Source organism: Panthera leo, chromosome B3, assembly GCF_018350215.1.
Source record: "Panthera leo isolate Ple1 chromosome B3, P.leo_Ple1_pat1.1, whole genome shotgun sequence".
In the NCBI taxonomy this organism is placed as follows: Eukaryota; Metazoa; Chordata; class Mammalia; order Carnivora; family Felidae; genus Panthera; species Panthera leo.
The window spans coordinates 46,789,681-46,812,201 of NC_056684.1; the positions used below are offsets into that span (position 1 = coordinate 46,789,681).

At 39.8% G+C, this 22,521-nt stretch overlaps 1 protein-coding gene across 1 annotated transcript in view; it reads right to left on the reverse strand.

Moving 5' to 3' along the window:
- LOC122221987 (myocardial zonula adherens protein) overlaps nt 1-22,521 on the reverse strand; it is an 89,082-nt gene that overhangs the window by 9,379 nt on the left and 57,182 nt on the right. The window contains exons 11-12 of the mRNA XM_042941913.1: nt 13,634-13,717; nt 303-403 (exon numbers count right to left, since the gene is read on the reverse strand). Coding sequence (XP_042797847.1) covers nt 303-403; nt 13,634-13,717 — 185 coding nt within the window. The remainder of the gene's footprint in view (nt 1-302; nt 404-13,633; nt 13,718-22,521) is intronic.

Genomic DNA, 22,521 nt, shown 5'->3' on the forward strand with positions numbered 1-22,521 from the left:
AAGGTACTCAACTGATGTTTGCTGAGTGAATGAATGAATGGATAGAGAAACAAATGCGTGCACTTACGACAGGGCCAATCTTTCTCTGACGTGGCTTCTCCAGGCCTCTCTTCACTATGGCCTCTGCCCTGCACAATGCCCCTGCTCCCTCAGAAACCAGCCAGACTTCTCAGCAGCGATCATTTACTGTTGCAGAAATATTTTTGATAGAAAGAATGCAATTCTGGTAATAACAGCCCCATAAAGTATTTTCCTAAGTCAAAGAGGAATCTGAGTCAGAAAAATAGGAAATTCCTAAATACCTGGGTAGAAGATCACAGCCTACTCCAATCTCTCTGGTTTCCACCTCAGGCTTGGGCTGGGTTTCTGTTAAATAGTCCAACCTGCTTTGTAGTTCATTATTCTAGAGAGGAGGAAAAAAGTACTTTTAGTAAAGCAAATCTGTCCCCCACAAACATGGCATGTATTACCTGATTTTCCCCTGTGACATGGACATGTCATAATGTATTTTTCGAGCACCTCTTACACAGTAGGAATTAAAGAAACACATCCTTACGGATAGTTTTCTGTGCATGTACATACATATGGATCCAATTCTGCATAAATGGAAACAAACGAAATACCCTATTCTGTGCTAAATTTGGGGTCTTTTTCACTCAGCAATTTGTTGTGACTATCTTTCCATGTTTATTAGTTTTCTTTTTATGTCCGCAAGATATTTTAATGGGTTCAGAGCATTCCATTGTATGGATGTACATTATTTATTTAACTAGTCTCTTATTGATGGCACTTAGATATTTACCACTTTCCTTGCAATTATAAATAAGGTACAGCTCATGTTTTAATACTCCCTTATTAAACTATAAAATGAGTAAGTCTATTAATTTAATTTAGTGGGAAATACCTCCATAACTTAATAATTAGTATTTCTTAGGTTTGGAAAATTCAGAATCTCAAACATATAAAGTAGAACAAGCTCCTTGGGATTAAAATTAGCATTCTAAATAGTTTTTCTTCAGGCCAGAGCCAGACATTACCTAGGTTGATGATTAGATGCTCAGGAATTGGAAATTTGCCCCATGGGGGAAATGAAGGACAAAGGAGCAGGAGGGTTGAGGATATTGGAATGAGAGTAGAAGTGACGGTGCCTGACACCTAAAGTGCAAACATGCAAATTCCAGAACGGGGTTAACATGATTATCTCTGCGCATTGAGAACTTTCAATTTTTTTTTTTTAAGTTCTTCTGTATATTTCTCCATAATGCTAAATTTTCCTTTTTTTGTACATAATAGGTTAATTCTTTTTCATTATTTTTTTTCATGATGAGAGGCATTTTCATCCCCATCACCTTATGCAACCATCCTCCCAGCCACCTCATCTCTAGTAACCATCAGTTCTCTATAGTTAAGTTTGTTTTTGCTTTCTCTCTCTTTTCCTTTGTTCATTTGTGTTGTTTCTTAAAATCCAAATATGAGTGAAATCATATGGTATTTGTCTCTCTGACGTATTTCACTTAGCGTTAGACTCTCTAGGTCCATCCATGTTGTTGCAAATGGCAAGATGTCACTCTTTTTATGGCTGAATACTATTCCATTGTGTGTGCATGTAAGTGTGTGTATAATATGCACACACATTTATATAAAATACTTATATGTATATACACACATTTATATATAACACACACACATATTATATAAGTATACACAGACCACATCTTTATCCATTTATCAATGGACACTTGGGCTGCTTCCATAAGTTGGCTGTTGTAGATAATGCTGCAGTAAACATAGGGGTGCATATATCCCTTTGAATTAGTATTTTTGTATTCTTTGGGAAAATACCTAATAATGCAATTGCTGGATGGTAGGGTAGTCCTATTTTTTAATTTTTTGAGGACCCTCCACACCGTTTTCCACAGTGGCTGCATGAGTTTGCATTCCCCTTTCTCCACATCCTTGCCAACAACTGTTAGACTAAATTTTCACTAGGCAATACCGTATCTACTTATCTATATCCTCAGAACATGGCATGTCAGAAATACAAAATAAATACTTATGGAATAAATAAATGTATAAATACTTTTATAAGTAGCATGTTATTTGCATAATTAGAAAAAAATTTTTTTTCTTTTCTTTTTTTGTTTTAAGCTGGACCTGAAGCTAAAGCACTACTGTAAGACACTAGATTAACACATGAAAGTTGAAAAGTCCTTTGAAAAAGAAGCTCATTTGTTTCAAAAGAAAGTGGGGTACAGCTCAGGAGCTTCTGCTCCAAATGGCTGATTCCGAGGAGCAAAGCAGCCGCTCCGGTACAAACCCATGCTCTGCTAGTCTATGGATCCTTGCACAAAAGTGGGAAATGGTGTACAGGGGGAGAATGCATTCCAGATTCGCTAGCAGCTGACAAGCCGCGACAGCTGGATGGGCTCCAAACCTATCACTTAATGCTCAGGATAGAAAAATGTTGCTGCTGGCTTACTGCCTGAGGTACAACATCTACACACACATACACACACGGCTTCCCCAGCAATATTTGGACTCTCCCATTCATTAGGAAAGACCAAGGCAGAAGAGGCTTGCCCATTAACAAGCTCCAGAAATCCCACTGCCTTGTCTCTTTTCTCAGAATAGAGTAATAATGACAATTTCACATAATTCTGAGTTGACCACCCATAGTTAGGAGGCATAAAAGACAAGGTTAGTACCCTTATTGGTACATTGAATACAGTGCATAGCAGACTGGTAGACACAAATCCTTTGTTCTATTTCAGAAGGACTCTGTGTGCACATCAGATACCTGCTGAAGGCTGATATGAAAACCCTGTACTCTTAAAATTTAATGCCAAATTTTTTATATATATATATATATATATATATATATATATATATATATATATATATATATATATATGTTATCTACTATGTATCATGTCGTGTGTAAAGTTAGGGGAGCTAGTTAGCAGTTAAAGAAATAGGGCATGAGTTGCAATCCTTGATTTCAGTCTTATGAGGATACAGACTACCAAAGAGAAAATAACACAACAAAATCATTAGTCCCATGCCAGAGGGATCCACAGACTATAAGGGGGGACTTGGAGAATATGTTGAGTGCAAGATGTGGAAAAGGACTGAACTGTCCATGAAGATTTCCTGGAGTTATACAAGGGAAAGAGAGTAAGAGATACAAAGGGATGAGTGGTCCAGAATTGGGGAACATACCAGGTTAAGAACAAGCACCTTAGTGAAGTATGCAGGTAACAAAAGTTGCTTGTGAAGGGCTACATGCACCTTTACAAGGACTTTATACCCAATTCTGTAAGCCCAGAGTCAGCCCTAGATTTTATTTCAACCACTGGCCCTCCAAGTGAAAGTTGTACTGGAAGGAAATAAAACTATAGGTAGGAAGATTAGTCAAGGAGGCCACTGTAATTTCCTAGTTCAGAGAATGAGAACTGCATTTATAACACTGAGCAGTGAGCACTCAACCAATGGTTGGTCCTGCAAAAATTAGCTATCAATCAACTCTGGACAGAAGACAAAAAAGCATCTATTAAGGTCTTTGGAGACCAAAGACAGGCAAGCTATAGAGGGGAGTGATAGCCTTAGAACAGGTTCTCTGTGACTCATTAGTTTGTTTTTGTTTGCAGCTTTGCCCAGGAGCAGTACAGTCATGGAGACCACACAGACACTTTAAAAATTCAACAGAAAGATCATCTTTCTGGTAGAAATAAACAAACAAAAAAACAGAAGGAGTCCAGCGTAACCAGGACTGCCAAGAGTAAAGGGGAAACCAAAAGGAGAGTCCTGAAGGCAGAAACTCTAAATTCTGTGTATAGACTCAGCTCAGGTCTCCGGCAAACCCCTGAACCATGCATGTATGGGGCAAACTCAAAGAGGTTTACAGCCAAAGCTTAACAAACTCAAAGAGGTTTACAGCCAAAGCTTAAAGAACTGAACTGAGATATGAGCCATCACAGCATGGCAGGGTAGAGTTGGGTCTAACCAAATTCATTACCTAAAACAAAAACCTTAGTGCTGCTCAGAACAATAATAAAACAGAATCCAAAGTCTCCACAACAAAACCTTTACAAAGTCCAGGTTATAATCCAAAATTACTCGGCATGCGAAGAGTCAGGAAAATGTGACCATTCCCAGGAAAAAGGAGAACCAATAGATGCCAGTCCAGAGATGACTTGGATGTTGAAATTTTCAGACAAGGATTTTAAAACAGCTATTATAACTATTGAGCACAATGAGGTCGAAGAAAATATGCTTCTAATTGATGTAATAAAAAATCAAAGAAATAGAAAATCACTAGACTGAAGAAAAGAATGGAGATGATGGAGTCAGTGAACTTGAAGACACATTAACAAATCATTCAATAAGAATAAGATAAAGGAAAGATTGAAGATAATAAATGGAACTTCCTGGAAGTATGGTACAATTTCTAATGCCTAACTGGAATCACAGAAGGAAGGATAAAGAAACTAGAGCAGGAAAAATACTCAAAGAAGTAATGGCTCAAAATTTCCAAAATTTGGTGAAAGACATAAATTTACAAATTCAAGAATCTCAGCAAATCCCAAACAATAAATTGAGAGAGAAATACACATTGGTATATCCTAGTCAAACTAGTGAAAACCACCAATAAGGAAAAAATCTTGAAAGCAATCCTGTTACATATAGGGAAACAATAATTTGAATTACCATGGATATCTCATCAAAAACGATGGAAGCCAGAAGACAGCGCTAAAAGAAACTCATCCCGGAACACTCTATAATTCAATAATGAAAGTCAAATAAAGAGCTTACTGTCAGAAAAAGGAAAACTAAGTGAATTTGTCCCTATATGAGCTGCATTACACAAAATGCTAAATAAAAGGTCTCCAGGCTGAAGAGAGATGATGATACCAGAGAGAGACAGATTTTCAGGAATGAAGAACATCAGAAATAGATACTATATGAGTAAATATAAAAGACGATTTTCTCTTAATTTCTCTAAAATACCATTAGATTACACATTGTATATGTTACATATACATATTGTATATATTACAGACTATTAAAGCAAAAATTACAATGAGTGTATTTGGGTTTGTAATGTGTGCAGATGGAATACCTATAATAATAACAGAAGGGGGAGGGGGAAATGGACCCATATCATCGCAAGATTTCTACATTCCACACGAAGTAGTACAATATTACCTCTGAGTGGATTGTGAACAGTTAATGATGTATATTGTGATACCCAGAGCAACCACTAATATACTGGAGAAAAGAGATACAGCAAAATGCCAACTGATACAGTAAAATGGAATTCTAAATATTGAAATCATCAAAGGGGGAACAAAACAAATAAGCAAAAAATAAAAATAATAAAAACAAACTAGAGGGAATAAACAAAAACAATAAAATGATAGGCCTAAATCCAATCATATTAATTAGCAAATGCGAATGAACTATATAGTCCAGTAAAAGAGACTATCACAATATATACAAAAGCAATATTTATGTGCTGTCTACAAGAGACCTGCACTAAAGACAAAGACATGGATCAGTTAAAACTAAATGGATGGAGAAAGACACACAAGGCCAACAGTAAACTTACGAGGTCAGGAATAGCTATATTAATACCAGGGAAAATAGACTACAAGACACACAGTATGAACAAAGCAGTGGCAAACATTTTATAATAATGAAAAGGTCAATTCATCACCAAGACAAGCAATAAAAAAATGTGTGTCTAATGAGAGAGCTTCAAAATATATGAAGTAAAAAAAATAACAAAATTAAAGAGCTGGTCTAAAACCATAGTAATGGATTTTAACACCCTTCTGTCAGCAACTGATAGAACAATTACACAAAAATCAGAAAGAACATAAACAGTAGTAATAGTAATCAACAACCTAATTCTAATTGATATTTATAGAACACAAAAACAGAATACCTATTTTTTTACACAAACCAAGAGACATCATATGCTGAGCCATAAAACAAGACTCAATAAATTTAAAATAGGTAAGACCATACAAAGTATGTTCGCTGACTATAACACAAATTAGAAATAAAAAACAATACGATATCTAAGAAACCCTGAAATATTTGGAGGTTAAACCACACACTTCCAAGTAACCTACAGGTCAAAGAAGAATCCCAAAAGAAATTAGGAAATATTTCAAACTGGATGATAATGAAAATACAACAGCAAAGTCGAGGGGTGCTACTGAAGAGAGCATGCAGGGACATTGATAGTTGCTAATATTAAAAAAGAAGAAAGTTTGGGGGTGCCTGGGTGGCTCAGTCAGTTAAGCATCTGACCTTGGCTCAGGTCATTGGATCTCACGGTTCATAAGTTCCAACCCTGAATCAGGCTCTGCACTGATAGCATGGAGCCTGCTTGGGATTCTCTTTCCCTCTCTCTGCCCCTCCCCTGCTCATGCTCTCTCCCTCAAAATAGATAAAAATTAAAAAAAAAAAATTAAAAAAACAAGAAAGCTCTAAAGTCAGTGACCTAATGTCCACCAAAGGAGCTAGAGAAAGAGCAAAGTAACACCAAAATAATTAGAAGGAAGGGAATAATGAATATCAGAGCAAAACTCAATATCATGGAAAAATAGGCAACAGAGAATATCAACAAAGCCAAAAGCTGTTCTAATTTTTGAAAACGTCAAGAAAATTGAGAACCCCCTAGGCTAGACTGATCAAAGAAGAGAGAGAGTAGGGGAGGGTGGCATAGAAATTATCAATAACAGGAATGAAAAGGATGCTCAAAGGAAGTAACTGGGTATCTACATGGGGAAAATACGTATGTATACTATTACTTCACACCAAACACAAGAATTCAAGTGGATTACAGGTATAAATTAAAAAGCAAAAACTATAAAATGTTTAGGGAAAATCCCAGGAGAAAATCTCTGTGAGCTTGTAGTAGGCAAAGATTTCTGAGGACACAAAAAGCACACAGTTTTCTTTTTAAACCTGTGTCTACCATACATTCCATCACCATTCCGCTATTAGGACTTTACCCAAGAGGAGTGAAGACGTATATCCACGTCATGACTTGTACAGTAATACTCATCACAGCTTCATTCACAAGAGCCCCCAACTGGAAACTCCAATGTGCATCAGCAAATGAGCAGATAAATACAAGGGAATGCCACTTTGCAGTAAAAACGGGTGCATGCAACATGGGTACAGCGAAAATCATCATGCCGAGAGAGAGATGCTGACACAGAAGAGTCCGTACTGCATGATTTCTCTTACAGAAAATGCAGACAAGTCCACAGTGACACAAAGTGATAAAGTGACCCTCCCACACACAAAACCACCACTGGCTGCCTACGGGGGGTAGGGGGTGATGGAGAGAGGGACCATAAAGGGACCCAGGGACTCTTTGGGAAGTGATGGAAATGTTTTGTATCTAGATTGTAGTGGGGGTTCCACAGGTACATACAACTGTCAAAAGTCACTGAATTATATCTGTTAATTTTTTTAGGTATTACATCACATTATAGTAGTTTCAGGTATACAACAGTGATTCATTATTTTTTTTGATGTTTATTTTTGAGAGAAGGAGAGAGACAGGGAGCAAGTGGGGCAAGGGCAGAGGAGAGGGAGACTCAGAATCCAAAGCAGGCTCCAGGCTCTGAGCTGTCAGCACAGAACCCAATGCAGGGCTCGAACCCACAAACTGAGAGCTCATGATCTAACCAACTGAGCTACCCAGGCACCCCATGATTCACTATTGAATATATTGTGAAGTGACCACCACAAGTAGCCTAGTTCCCATCTGTCACCATACACTTTACATAGATGTGGTTTGTTCACGTAAATGAACACACAAGAAAAAAAAAAAAGAGAAGGTGGGAGCCTCAACAGGGTCAGGAGGAGGAAGTTAGAGAAGGAGGGACAGATTAAGAAATACTTAAAACAAAACTGCCAGGACTCGTACAGGCAAACAAAGCCTCTGCTCTCAGTTCCACAGACTCTAACCCAAGTGATTGCTTCTCAGGCTGGACCTCCAGATCCCAGGGTTGTCCTTTCAAATACCACCCCCTTGTGTTCAGATGGGAAATGCAGCTCAGAGGCGCTGTGCCTTCCAGGAAGGAAGGACCTGGTGCAGCACCTTGTGGCATTTTTTGGCAATTAGGTCACAAGCGTATGGCAGCCACCTCCTCCCCCGACTCCCTCGGGCCCAGGGGAGGGAACGGCTGGAGGTGTAGCACACGCACTAAACAGGAACGCGTGTCCAATAAAATGCGGACGTGGAGCCCCGGTGCCTGGTGCTGCCGCCCCACTACTACACTGGAAAATTACTAATAGTCCCAGGAATGCACAACAGACACATTGAGAGGTTTATGTACCATACAACACGCATTAAATGCAGGGTGGACAAAACCAACTCATTTGACTCCTTTCCTCTTACCTTTGAATTTAACTGTAGGTTCAGGATTTGCAGCAGAGAAGAATGGAATGGAATCTGTTCAGTTTCAGAAAGCTTATTGACCTTATGGAGGCATATGCTTATAATTTTATTTTAATAACATTTTCTATATCGGAAATAGGGGATGGGATAGTCCTTCTTCAAGAGGCAGGCACATAAAAAAAAATTGCTTGGGAAAAAAAGAAAAGGGAAAACGAATGGACATTTTTGTACCGGGGAGATTTTGAATTGGTTAATGGAACAAACTTTTAGGGATCTGGTGGGGGGTGGGGGTTCAAAATCTAATGAGTGTAAGCATTAGTAAGTATGAACGATGAATTCAGAGACCAAAATGATCCACATTCTCTATTTAAAAAAAAAAAAAAAAAAGGTGTGGCCCCTGGGTGGTTCAGTTGGTTAAGCCTGCAACTTCCGCTCCGGTCATGATCTCATGAATTTGTGGGTTTGAGCCCCACGTGGGTCTCTGTGCTGATAGAGCAGAGCCTGCTCAGGATTCTCTCTCTCTCCCTCTCACTCCTCTCTCTCCCCCTCCCCCATTCACACTTTCTCAAAATTTTTAAAAAAGGAAAAAAAATATTTAAAAAGAAGGCAGGGAGGAGAAGGAAATACATAAAATGAAAGGAGACCCTGGGACCCATACAGCTGGAGAAATAGTAAACACATATGGCATTTACTATGAGCCATGTACTTTTCTCATCACTTAGTATTAATTTAATCCTCGTAACAACTCTATGGAGAAGATACCAAGGTAAAGAGAAGACTCTGTTTTACAGACGAGCAAACTAAGGCCCAGAACAGTTAAGTAACTCACCCAAGATTACATGACTAGGTAAGTGGCAGAGTGGAGATTTGAACTCAGGCAGCTTAGCTTCAGAGTCTGAGTTTAGGCCCTTAATAAAAGGTAGCTACTTTATTAATAAGATGGAATACAAAAGGTTATCAGATTTGTCTGTCAAAACTTTTCAAAGGTCTCTGAAACACCACCTTTGGCATCATTATGGTTTAAAGCAGAGGGATGGAAAGCGTGATATAAAAATTACTGGTGTTAGAACAGGTGAACATCATAGAAATTCTTAGTGGCCAACAGAACCCTGCGTTGTAAAGCAATATAATTAGACAAATTTGGAAATGTTGGTGGGACTTCATCATCTTAAAAAGACACATTTCCCCCCAGTTCTGTCATTACTAAAACTGACCTAACACTAGGCACAGAGCTTTAGCCATGACCAGTTCTCATGCCCGAGTAGTTTTCAGTATAGTTCTCCACTAAAATGAACCAGGACTCCTCGGAGACAAGCCAATGCCATATTGTGAAACGGGACAAAAACGAGGACAGCAATAATGAACCCAAAAGCATCAAGAACCCTGCTACATGGGCAAAGAAGTTAACGTAAGAGAACTCGCCCTAGCTGAGTTGTGACAATCTGGGCATCAAAAAAGGCCAAGGAGAATGAAATTATTATTATGGAAACATATTGAGTCTTAGAAATGCCTTGTGTTCACAACACTTTCAAAGGAAAGATTAATATCAAGTGTACACAAAGATTGTTTTAATAAGAAAGGTGACTAAGATAAGCTATGTTATAAGCTATGATTTTAAAACTAGAAAGCATTAACATATAAGGCGATGTAGTTTCTTTTATAGAGTATTAAATGTTTGTTTATAAAAATTCTGTATCAGGTAAAATAATAAAAGAAACTGGGCGTGCTTGGCTGACTCAGTTGGTTAAGCGTCCGACTTCATCTCAGGTCATGACCTCGAGGTTTGGGGGTTCAAGCCCCGCATCAGGCTCTGTGCTGACAGCTCAGAGCCTGGTACCTGCTTCAGATTCTGTGTCTCCCTCTCTCTCTCTGCCCCTCGCCTGCTCATGCTCTCTCTCAAAAATAAATATTAAAAAAAAATTTTTTTTTAATAACAAAGGCTGTTAAGTTGGGTCATCCCAGGACCTTAGGGTCCACGAAAGGACTGCTTGGCCTTGGTAATCAACCAGGTGGAAAGAGGGGCAGAGATCAGTGCCATTAGTGGTCACACACAATTAGCAAGGAACCCAAAGACAACAGTGTGTTTGTAACAGGATAAACTAGTCAAACAACCTAAAGAGGAAACCAAGTTCTCAATTCAAATCTCTCATCTTCTAGGAGGTGAAACCTCTACCTAGCCCAACAAAGTATGGTAAAATACCAATAAGGAACACGTAAATTTTTAATAGTTCTAAAAACTAGGTCCATACATCATGATGATAAGGGGTCCTGACTCTGAATCACCTTGAAGTCACCTCACCCTGTGTGCTCACCCCAGAATCTGTACCCTTTAACCTTAGAGCTACTCAGAAAAGCTATTCTGTCTCCTTCCGATCTGAAAGAGCCCTGCACCTGTCTGGAAAGTATTACAACGTTAACTCTAAGAAAACACTGAAATAACTAAAACAATAGCCCTGGGAAGATATATAAAACAAACAATGAAGAAATAAATTAAGTCCAAGACATTTATATATTTTAGAATAAGTTCAAGTATAAATGTATTATTAAATCTTATCATTGTGTAACTTATTATCGCTTCTCGGCCTTTTGGCTAAGATCAAGTGTGTAACTTATTGTGTGTGTGTGTGTGTGTGTGTGTTACCTGCTGTTTAAGTGGATGTAGGAAGTAATCAAGAGGAATTAGCCATACTACATTTGTAGTGGATTTTAAATAGTTTATGGGAATTGAGTCAAACAAATTTACCTTCAGTTTAAATTCTCAAGGAAAACGGGCTCTCAAAGTCTTGCTTATTGGATATACACAGCAGACACTGCTGGTCCCGCTCATATCCATTTCCTGACAGGCACTTGTGACTTTTCCTGGGGGCTTCCTCTAACCACCAGAGTCTAGGTGGCTGTGCCAAGACAGACCACAATTGCTCCCCCTGCTCCCCTAGGAGCAGGCCTCAACCAGTGGCGGATGGGAGTTAGTGGTGAAATGCCCAGGTTTCTGACCTTTTGGCAAGGATAACTCAGAGCCGTGCACAGCACCTCCTAGAGACCCCCAAGGAAAGTGAGCTGCAGGTGCCCACGGTGGCAATGTCCTCAGCAAGGCACCCATTAACGGCTTTCGGCCTTTCCCTGACTCAACTTCCCCCTCCTCTACTGGGGCTTCCTGGGATCACCTACCAAATAAACTATATGGACTAATATCTACATCTCAGAGTCTGGACAAGAAAGGAGTTTAAGAAATGAAGCATCAGGGGCACCTGGGAGGCTCAGTCGGTTAAGCCTCCGACTTCAGCTCAGGTCATGATCTCACAGTTCATGAGTTTGAGCCCACATCGGGCTCTGTGCTGACAGCTCAGAGCCTGGAGCCTGCTCCCAGTTCTGTGTCCCCCACTCTCTCTCTGCCCCTCCCCTGCTCACACTCTGTCTCTGTCCCTGCCTCTCTCAAAAATAAATGAACATTTAAAAAAAATTAAAAAAAGAAAAAAGAAATGAAGCATTAAAGCATACACGTGCATTAGGCTGTTTTCTCTGCATAACATCCCCTCGTATATTTCGTCATCTACTAGTAGAGCTGGCTTGAGTGGCACAGTCGGGGGGAGGGGAGGGCTGGTGGGCACTACTTGGGTGACCTGCTGTGCCTCCCGTCAGCTTCTCCTTCCGTTCTGCTGGAGCCTCCCTCTCTCTGGACCCATGGGCTTGCACCAGGGCCCTCACTCTCTGATCTCACTGGGGAAGGTGTGATTCTTCCCACAGGGAATGGTGACTTCACAGGGCAATCTCAGAAATGGCCATCTGTAAGGCTGGAGCTGGACCTAGGGACTGTGGAGGGGAAGGCAGGAGAGGGATGGGGCAAAAACCCACTTACTCAGCTGTCAGGACCCTGAGACTCCTTGGGCTTGAATCTGCTACCAGGTCCCTGTGGGCCATGAGGGACTTCTGGTCCTGACTTTTATAGGGAGCTCCCGAAACAGAATAAATGAAAACCATTTGTCCCTCCTACAAACACGGCAGTTAAGAGCCCAGGCTTTGAATTCAGTCTTACCCATTTCTATTATCACCTTGGACAGGTTCCTTAATGCCCCTGAACCTCAGTTTCCCCATCTAAAAAATGGGCGAAATATAATCTAATTCATAAGACATCCCTCTTAATAAACATGCCAGGCATTTTCTATGCATCCTTACTGCACAATCACACACATGTAGGTGCAATTACCATCCTCCTGTTCTAATTATAAGAAACTCCCCCAGCGTCACCCAGCTCGTAAGAGGCAGAACTAGGGTTCCAACTTGGGCAAGCCCTATTCTGCTCTTAACCTCTTATGTTCTACAAAGGATGTGGAAAGCAATTAACAACATCCAACGATACCAGGTGTTTAACAAATGTCGTTTCTTTCCTGTTTCCTCACTTCATCATTCTCTCCAGGGCTGTCTCCCTCTGGGGAAGAACTATGTTGAGCAGAGACAAGGAGAGATTCATGAGGCTCAGAAGGAAGAGGCTCAGTGCCAAGTTGTTAATAAAGAGCATTCAGAGCAAATAGATTTTGGCTTCTCCTTCTATTAATGCCTAAGCTCTTCAGGTTCTTCCAAATCCATAATTTCCTTTTCTGGAACCTACACCAAATCTCCAAAGTAACTTTTTCATCAGGAAGACTAAATGTCTTGAAAGTTTCAGGTGAAATTAAGTCACCTCTAAACCTGCTGACTCAATGTCACAGCAGAGCACTGGTTAGGAACCCTTCTCTCAGCCTGGCTCTGTCATTAACTAAGCTGGGTGATCTTGAGCAAAGCCACCTGCCTCCTTTTAAAACATTTGTTAATATAAAGATAATGATCCTTGTCTTGCCTTTCTTAGAGTTGCTGAGAGAACCATGTGAGGAATGTGCATGAAAAATATTTCACAAAAGTATGAAGCACTACATAAATGTGGGAAATTATCAGTGTTGTTCAACAGCTTATCCGACTTGCTAAGAAAATTCTTGAACAAGAAAAATGAGAGCCAAAAAGCAAGGGTGAGCACAGCAATCAGGAATGAGGAGAGTCAGGTGGTAAAGAAAAACTAGCTGTCAGAACCTCATTTTCAGTGTTGGCAGTTAACCTTCAATCAATTTTATAAGGCCAGGAAATAGCCATATTTTTAATTAAGTGTCGGTGGTAGGCTCAGCAACATAAAATATAATGGTAGGGAAGACACCAGCTTAAAGAAACACAGTTTCTTACCTCTCCTTCCAAGAAAGATATCTTTTCTAAGAGCTGCAGTATTAAGAGCTGTTTCTGCTGCACCTTTTTCTTTAATGATTCAATCTAGAAAGAAACAAATTAAAAACTGTTAAAAAAAATGCAGAATTGTACAAACACGAGTTAATCAACTAGAAGGGATCCCTTTGGTTTTCATTGAAACAGAAGCCACATGTTGGTTCCTTGTGTTTCATGGAACACTATGAACACGAGATGCTCCCTGGAAAAGAGGGCTCTGTGGCCATGTAAGCGTGGGACAGCACAAGACTTTGGAGTCACATCTCACTGGGTTTGTTTAACCTGTCATTTCCACACTGATTTTGCTGGCTAACCCTTACTAACGTCCCATGTATGTTCCAGAGAACATGCTTTGGGGAATGCAAACACAGCTCTACAGAAAATAATCATTCAACTTAAATTTGTGAGGCGGCCCACATTTCAAACATTCAGCCCTGTTATTCCTGTTAAAACATTCGTATCTGTTCAACCAGGGGTCAAAAGTTTCGGCCTGGAATAAGGGTCACTGTCCCTAAAAGTACAAATGGAATTGACAGGATCAATCACCCACGTGGCCTGCGATAAGCGGGGAAGGCTTCCTAAACAGAGAGACTTGAGCTGGGCTTTCACCTTTGCTTTTACAACACAGTCTATCTTCAGCTACTCTGACTTTGCTTTTCATTCATGTCATGTTCCAGAGACAAACCATGGATGCCCTAAAAGCAGGAACCAGGGTGCGACGGGTGGCACAGTCAGTTAAGCGCCCAACTCTCTATCTCGGCTCAGGTTACGATCTCACACTTCAGTGAGTCTGAGCCCTGCATCGGCTGTGCACTGATGGAGCAGAGCCTGCTTGGGATTCTCTCTCCTTCTCTGTGCTCCTCCCCTGCTTGCGCTCACTCTCTCTCTCTCTCTAAGTAAATAAATAAACTTAAAAAAAAAAAAAAAAAAGCAGAAACCAGGGTGCTGTGTACCAGGCTATGTCATAAACAATAGTGGGAACAGTGTGCAGGTTCGATCAATAACTAACTTGTGGTGTTGAAGAACACGCTAACTTTCCAAGAATCTCAGATACTGAATTTGTACATTTGCAAATCTTTTTAAATAATCCCTCTCAGTGCAAAATGACACAATTCTGTTAGAAGTCAATCTAACAGGAGTATAATCGCATTGCCCTTCGGCCCAGCAATCCCATTTCCAGAAAGAGATCCCCAAAGACACACGGGCCAAAATATAAAATGACGTGGACAAAGGACTTTTGTTTTTAAAAGACACAAAGAAAACAGAACTCCATTAATCAGTAAGTGGCTGGTTAAATAAACCATGGCTCATCATGACATGGATGGCTATGAAGATATCTAGACCAGATATGGTGCGTTGTAAGGATCATATGGTATGTGAACTTCAGTATAAAACAGGTGAGTCCATATGAATGCATATATATTTACAAAAAAAAATTCTGCCAAGATAAAACAAACCATAATTATTAAGAAAGAGCTGCCAATAGGGAGAGGCAGGAACTCAGAGCAGACATTAGAGTTTTTTGGTAATACCTTGTTGCCTACGTTTAGTTTTGAAAGCGCATTTTATAGATTCAAAAAATAAAATGAAACGAAAAAGGAAAAAAGAAGCAACTCCTAGAACTTTTAAACAAAGTGAAATAAAGGAACCTAACTGTATATCAAACTGGTGAAAAGAACCCAAGTGTTGTTAGAACAAGCTAATGTGACTTTGTTTTTAGTAGAATGTATTCTAAACAGAACTGCAAAGAAGTCTCTTATTCACTAGGAAAACTGTTGACAATACTGGTCCTGTTGTTTTGAAACTATTTGAAATACTGTCATATAATAATGTTTGGAATCAAGGTTTTTTTGTGTAAGAGAGAGAAACAAATGTGAAATCAAAGAACGAAAAATAAAGTTTTGTTAAGTTTGAAATGAAAATATCAGTATGAACTCATAGTATTTTATTTTCCTTTGTTAAATATGCATTTCCTAACTCTGCCTGCTGAGAAAACTTAGAAATAATAACAATAAGCACAGAATACATCCAGATTGTGGCACCTAAATACCATCCCTCACCAACAAAACACCAATCATCTTGGAGGAACAGCTCATCTCAAGGCGTAAAAATATACTAGATGAACCCAAGACACCTTGTTATGCCTGAAAAAAAATATGTTAAGGGTCTCCCTTGGGCCAAGGATGGGACAATGTGAGTGTCAAAAGAATCATGAATGTAATTGAGTAAAACACATGAAATATACATGTTTATAAGACCCTAAGTACTTTAGGACTCCTCAAAAACAAAACCAACAGCAACAGTGACTCATTGCACACCACTGGGAGTGACAAGGGAACCAACTGCTTACTTAGAAAGCTGACAATTTGGGGTTCCAGGGTGGCTCAGGCGGTTAAGTGTCCGACTTTGGTTCAGGTCATGATCTCATGGTACATGAGTTCAAGCTCTAGGTCGGGCTCTATGCTGACAGCATGGAGCCTGCTTTGGAGTCTCTATCTCCCTCTCTTTCTGTGTCCCTCGCCTTCTTGTACTCTCTCTCCCAAAAATAAATAAATAAACATTAAAAAAAAGTTGGCAATTTAGAGGAAGAATAAGGCATTTATCCTGCCTTTCTTGTATAAACCACATTTTGAGATTACTAAAAAGTCCTAGTTTAAGAGGGGAAAAAGTTTTACTTTTCAGAAGAATTCCAGTTAATGGGAAAGTGACAGATTTTGAAAATCACCATTGTGCAATCCCTAGGAAACTCAAGCAACCATCATTAATAGATGAAATGGTCAGGGGCAAAGCTAATGAGGAACTTTACAACTGTGTCTTGGGCTGTCGCCATCTGAATCCACAATCCACCTCAGCATCATCACCCAAAGCGGGACAATCCCCACGGTGACTGCAGAAGAGATACGGAGTAAATCACACAGTGCCACCATGAAGTATTCTTGCTTACCCCCACAAGAAACTTAAAACCGAATCTCACCAGGCTGCCGGAGCTAATAAAAAGTCAAATCCATAATGTGGGAACTTTTATACGACAACGGACTCAGGTCCTGCAATGTCACTGAGCGGGGGAAACTTGGTGGGAGAGGAGAACGGACGGGGAGAAGCATGCTCTAGATTAAAAGACGTTAGAAGCACAACCATCAAACATAATGGACCTTCTCTGTAGACTGAGTGACACAAAGCAACAGTGAAAAGGACATGTTAAAGACATTTCAGAAAATTTTAGAATAGGTATTAAATGATACCAAGGAACTATCATTAATTTTGTTAGATGAGACAGTGGCATTATGATTAAATAAGAAAAAGGCCATATGTTTCAGAGATGTATAATGAAGAGCATAAAAAGCACAAGCAGAAAATCTGGGATTTGCTTTAAAATAACTACACAAAGGGAAAAAAAGAGAAAAAGAAGGGACAAGTAAAGCAAACAGAGCCAAGCCTTGCTATTTGTTGAATCTGGTAACGAGCCTAGGAGGTTTCATCGATTAGTCTCTCTGTCCTGAGTGCATTTGACATTTTCACGATAAAGTATTTTAAATTCCACCTAGTGTCAAAAAATACAATCCTCTGACATAAAAAGCAAGCCATACTAAATAGAATATAATAAGAAACACATTTAAGAAAAACCATCCAATGTGGATAATAATTAAAGAAACTACCAATTAAAAACAGTAACAAGTTACCCTTTAATAACAATTAAATTTGCCCCAAACCACTGGCTGAAGAACTCCATGCTGAAAGGGCTGGGAGAGACAGCTTCTCTCGTGTGTTGCAGGTGGCATTGTAAATTAGAATGACCCTTTGGGCAATTTAGCAATAAATATTAAGAGCCATAAAGCTGTTCATACCCTTTGACCCACTAATCCCACTCCTGGGAATTTATCCTAAGGATATCATTCAGACATAGGAAAAAAGCTGTATATACAAAGATCTTCTTGGTCCTATTATTTATAATAGAAAATGGAAATAGCCTTAATGTCTAGCACTAAAGGACTAGGTAATACATTATGGAATTTCACTTTGATGGAATATATTACACAGAAGCTACAAACAAATATATTGCAAAATGTAAGTGTTTACGAAAAGCCTCAAGGGATTAAAAAAAAAACCAACTCACAATGATTGAAGGTAAAAGCCAGAAGTTAGATAAATGGAACAGTTCTGACGTTTGGGTAGGATTACAGGCAAAAAGAAAGTTTCGTTTCTTAAAATGTCCTTCAATATTTATGGGAAGAGTTTTCAAAAATCATCCTTATAGTGTTCCTTTTTCATTCCTTCCTACAGTATTAAGATTTTTTAAAAACTGACTTTAGTTCTTTAAACAAAATGCAAAACGGGTAGTGAAATTAGCTACAATGTTCCAAGGAGGTTGGGGTAAATTTCATCAAATAACCTAGAAAGGGACTTCAAATACACTTGTTTCACTATCTCTGGAGTAATCAGAGCAGTTTGTGAGTCTAAGGAAGCTAGGATCGAAAAGCACCCTGATGATCAGTTCCCAGGAAAATACTGACAGGATTGTCATTTAAAGAAAGGAGGAGCTATGGGGCCGAGATGTCACCTGGAGGATGCTGGGAAGCAAATCCTGGGTGTTCTAAGAGGACAGAGGGCTGATGCTGGAGCAAAAGAGGCACCCCCTTCGGGAGAGACAGAAGGACTGTGGGAAGGGTTTAGGGGTGCTGAAGCTTCTGCTGCCAGGGCTTGCCTTTCCCAGCAACTGAAGCTTCCAGAAGCGATCGTGCTCTTGTGTTAAGTGAATACTTTCATCCTTGACCATTCCTTACAGAGGCATCTTGTATGGTGTGTTCTGTGACCAGGGTTGACTTGTTCAGATGAGAGAAAAAAGGACACCAAGGCTGGCAGACCTGCATGCCTTGCCCCTCATACCCTACACGGGGCGCCAACCTTGAATCCCAACTGAGTCTCCCCGGGGTCTGCCCCTTGCACACACCCCAGTGTCCTCCTAGAAGACATCTGTTGTGAGGCGCAATCTCTAAATGACACATTTGTGTGGAAAACAGTGTTATTTACGACTGCCAACATCAAAGCACCTTCAAACACTGTCTCCTATAGAACCCAGCACATGATAAACTCTCAAAATTTAGCTGCTATGTTATTACTAGTATTTCTCCCTCCCTAGACTGTGAGCTTCTTGAGAGTAAAGACCTTGGTCATCTTTATATTCCCAGACAATGAATGAGTGAATCAGTGGCTCCATGCATCTATCTTTCAACAATCCATCCCTTAGACTTCTGGGGCAAAACTGTCTGGAACAGATTCTTGGAGTCCTTGATGAACCAAGGTGAATGTATCCCTAAGAGCACCTCCCACATCAGGGCTACTCCAAAATGCAGGGTACCATGCAGCTGGCATGCAACCTTTGCTCTTTTTGATACATTCATGTTTGTAAATTTGACCTTGAAGAGGTTCATGTATTCTTCATGAAGCTGCGTTTAGGTCTAGCTGTCACCAGGTGGTGGTAAATGACCAAGCTACCAGGCTCGAATCAAGACATTAAGAAATGAGAAATTGGAAGCACTTACTTTCCAGACCTCATCCATTTTACTTAAGAACATAATCTTGTCACAACCGTTAAGTTTCAGTACCAAATAGCAGACCCCCTTCTAGAACAAAAGAAGAAACCCGTCTGGTAAAATCTGGAATCTCTTAACTAATGTTAGAATTTTTTTCTTATTTTTGTCTTGATAAGCATGTTTCTTTGTAACTCAAGCTGAATATATACATCTTGCAGCCTAATGATCACATGGGATGCTAGGTCTCTTAAGACTACAGCCAGTCTGATGTTTAAAGTGGTATGTTTTGGGGGAAAGGTGTATCCTCTATTTTCTTAGAACTGATAATGGCTTTTCTTCACATTTGCCACTACTGAGATACCTCCATGGGTGATTTTAGCTAAGCAATCCCTGTTAAGCCATGGCTGCACAATGGAATCACCTAGGGGGAGGTTTTACAAAACACTGACTTCTAGGTCAACCGCCCAGAGATGCTGAAAAGTATCACTCTCCTACTTAAAAGCCCTCCCAAGCTTCTGACATTCAAACTCCCTAGCATGGATTGAGGCCCTTCTGCTATGGTCCCCCCTGTATCTCCCCAGTGTCCTTTCAATGCCTGTCCTGTCCCAGATGAACCCTACGTTTAAGCCACTCCATCCTCTCAGCACTCCATGGACATACAGTGGTCCTGCCTCTGGGCTTTTGCACAGGCTGGTGCTTCCACCAACCATGCCTTCGCACCCTCTATCCCCCTCTCCACCCAGAAATCTCCTGCTGTCACAAGATACTCACTAGTCACCTCCCAGAGCAGCAGTTCCCAAGTCTTCCAGGCCGGCTTCATGTCTCCCTCTTCTGTTCTACCTCAGCCCTCTGAACAACCCGTTAAGACACCTCACTGATACTACCATCCTTTGTCGACATCTCTCTTGCACTAGACAGCACACCCACAGGGAAGATGTGTTTACTGTATCAATGATCTTATATAAAAGAACTGTTTCTCTTAGAAGATGAAATCACCCTTGTCAATTCACACATTTTTACAACCTGCTTCTGGAAACAGATCGCTGTAGTGAAAGGACTCCTACCGATTTCTTTCAAAAACAGCTTGAGTGTCAGCTGGAACGCAGTGAAACTGTACAAAATTTTAGTAAGATCCTGTTATGGATTCAGAGCAGCCCTGAAAGTTGCGAGGCTTCTCAGCTTCCTGATTTTTTTTTCTTGTTAGTGACAGACATGCAGGTCACAGGTCATTTCGTGTTAATGTCAGAATACAATACAGCCCTATAATTAGAATTATGTGAATAGTACCCGATTGTGCAAAACTCATGAAACGTAACTCACTATTGAGGCAGAGGATGCGAAGAGAAATTAACAAATGTAAGAAATGCAGCAGCAAATACATACTAAATAGTAGGCAGCACTTGGTATGTTTTTTCAAGAAACTGTGTTGTAGGGTGTTGTGTTTTACCAGCTGGCAAATGACAATATATGTGTATCTGGAAAATGCCTTAAATGAAACAGTAAACATACACCAAAAAGGAGCACAATACTAGGAGGTATGTTAAAACTGATGATCACACTGAATCACATCAACATCAGGCAAGGAAAAGGGAATTAGATTTTTTTTTTCAATCCAAACTAAGTTTTAACCAGTTGTTTTCTTGGAAATTTGTTTACTTTCATTTTCATTCAAATTTTAGGAATAACCAATTAAGGCCCACAGGCACATTTATTCAAAATCAGGGTGTGAGAGCTGTGTGTGTGCGTGCGCGTGTATTGTGAAATTGACCACACGTTAATAAATAAAGCTCCCAACCTCTATCACCAACAACTCCAATTTGTTACTCTTTCCCACGGACCCTCATTTCAAAAGACTGCTTTGAACCGCATTTATGAAGAAAAAAATCATTTTCCCATTGAAAAACATACCGAAGATGACTAACTTCCAATTAAAGCCTCTCATCAAAACGCGACAACCAGGGTTATGAATTCTAGGTAAAAGTAAAGCAGTAAGATACTTTATTATGAGTCCTTGTAGACTTCTCAGCGGCTGTGAGAGTATTTGAAAAATTCACAAGAAAATAGTTTGAAGATTCCCATTATCATTTTCGACCCCCCTTAGAGGCCCAGTGGAGCAGTGAACCGACCAGGGCAAACATGGATCATTTGGATAGCCAAGAATCTTCTAGAGCTCACTTCTGGATTTAGTGTCCTTTTGCCTCCTCTTGTCCTGACAGGTCCTTGTTTTCCAACCAAACTCAGTGTTCCCCTCTGTGATCTAGAAAATAATTGTTCTCCTCACCCTTACCAAAATAGGAATCCTGCTTGATGTCCATGTATTTGCCCCCCCCCATGAAAAATGAGAATAATTGACACTCTATACTCTTCCTCTGAAAAGGTTTTTCATAGTTGCTACGGCTGCTCTTAATTCTATTTCAGAAGTCTTGTAACACTGTAATTTCATAGTTATTGTATTTTTGAAGTGCATTCTCCTTGATAAAAACCACCACGGTAAGAATTTAAAAAATAATAAAGTTACCCTGTTTTCCAAAAAAAATAATAATAATAAAGCACAGGGAAATATGACAAGATTGGAATCTGCCCTACACTAATGCAACATAAAAGAACCGTTTAAAAAGGACAAGGAAAATGGTGCATTATCTCATTTTGGGGGGGAGTGAAGGGAATGAATTAAGGCCACAACAAAACGAAACTGAAAAATTGCTAAATGAAGCTCTGAGTGGGGAAAATGAAAAATCAATGAAGGAACGGAGGGGAAAAAAGGTCCATTTTTCATCTTCATGATGCTTGATTGGGTTTGTAGAAATTCATTTCCAATTAATGTGTCTTGTGGCATTCAGCCAGGCTAGATATGAACAGGGCACATATTTTAATCAATTTTTTTCTATTAAGTTTGAAGTAATATATAATAATAGAACTATACCATTCAAAAGGATCCGTTGAAACTGGCTTCTGAGGTAAAATAATCTAATTTGGTTTGATTTCTATCTTATAAGTAAAGACAACCCAACTTCTCTTTCAGGAGAGGAATAGCACCCTGATTCTCTCAGGTGCCTAAACATGGTGGGCTACATAAACATCAGGGAAGGATGAATCAACTGGTTTTCCGACCTGAGGGAGAATAATGGACCACTGGGAAGGAAGGCTTAGGGGTGTCCTGGGTACCAGGGTTATTGCTGGGTTCCCTTATTATTCTCAGAAACAACCCTAGGAGTGGTTATCCACTACAGATGAGGAAACTGAGGTTCCTAGAGTTTTATTACCCATCATTCCCTCAGCAGTCCCCTCTGATCACCTCCGTTTCAGGCTCAGTGTTAGATG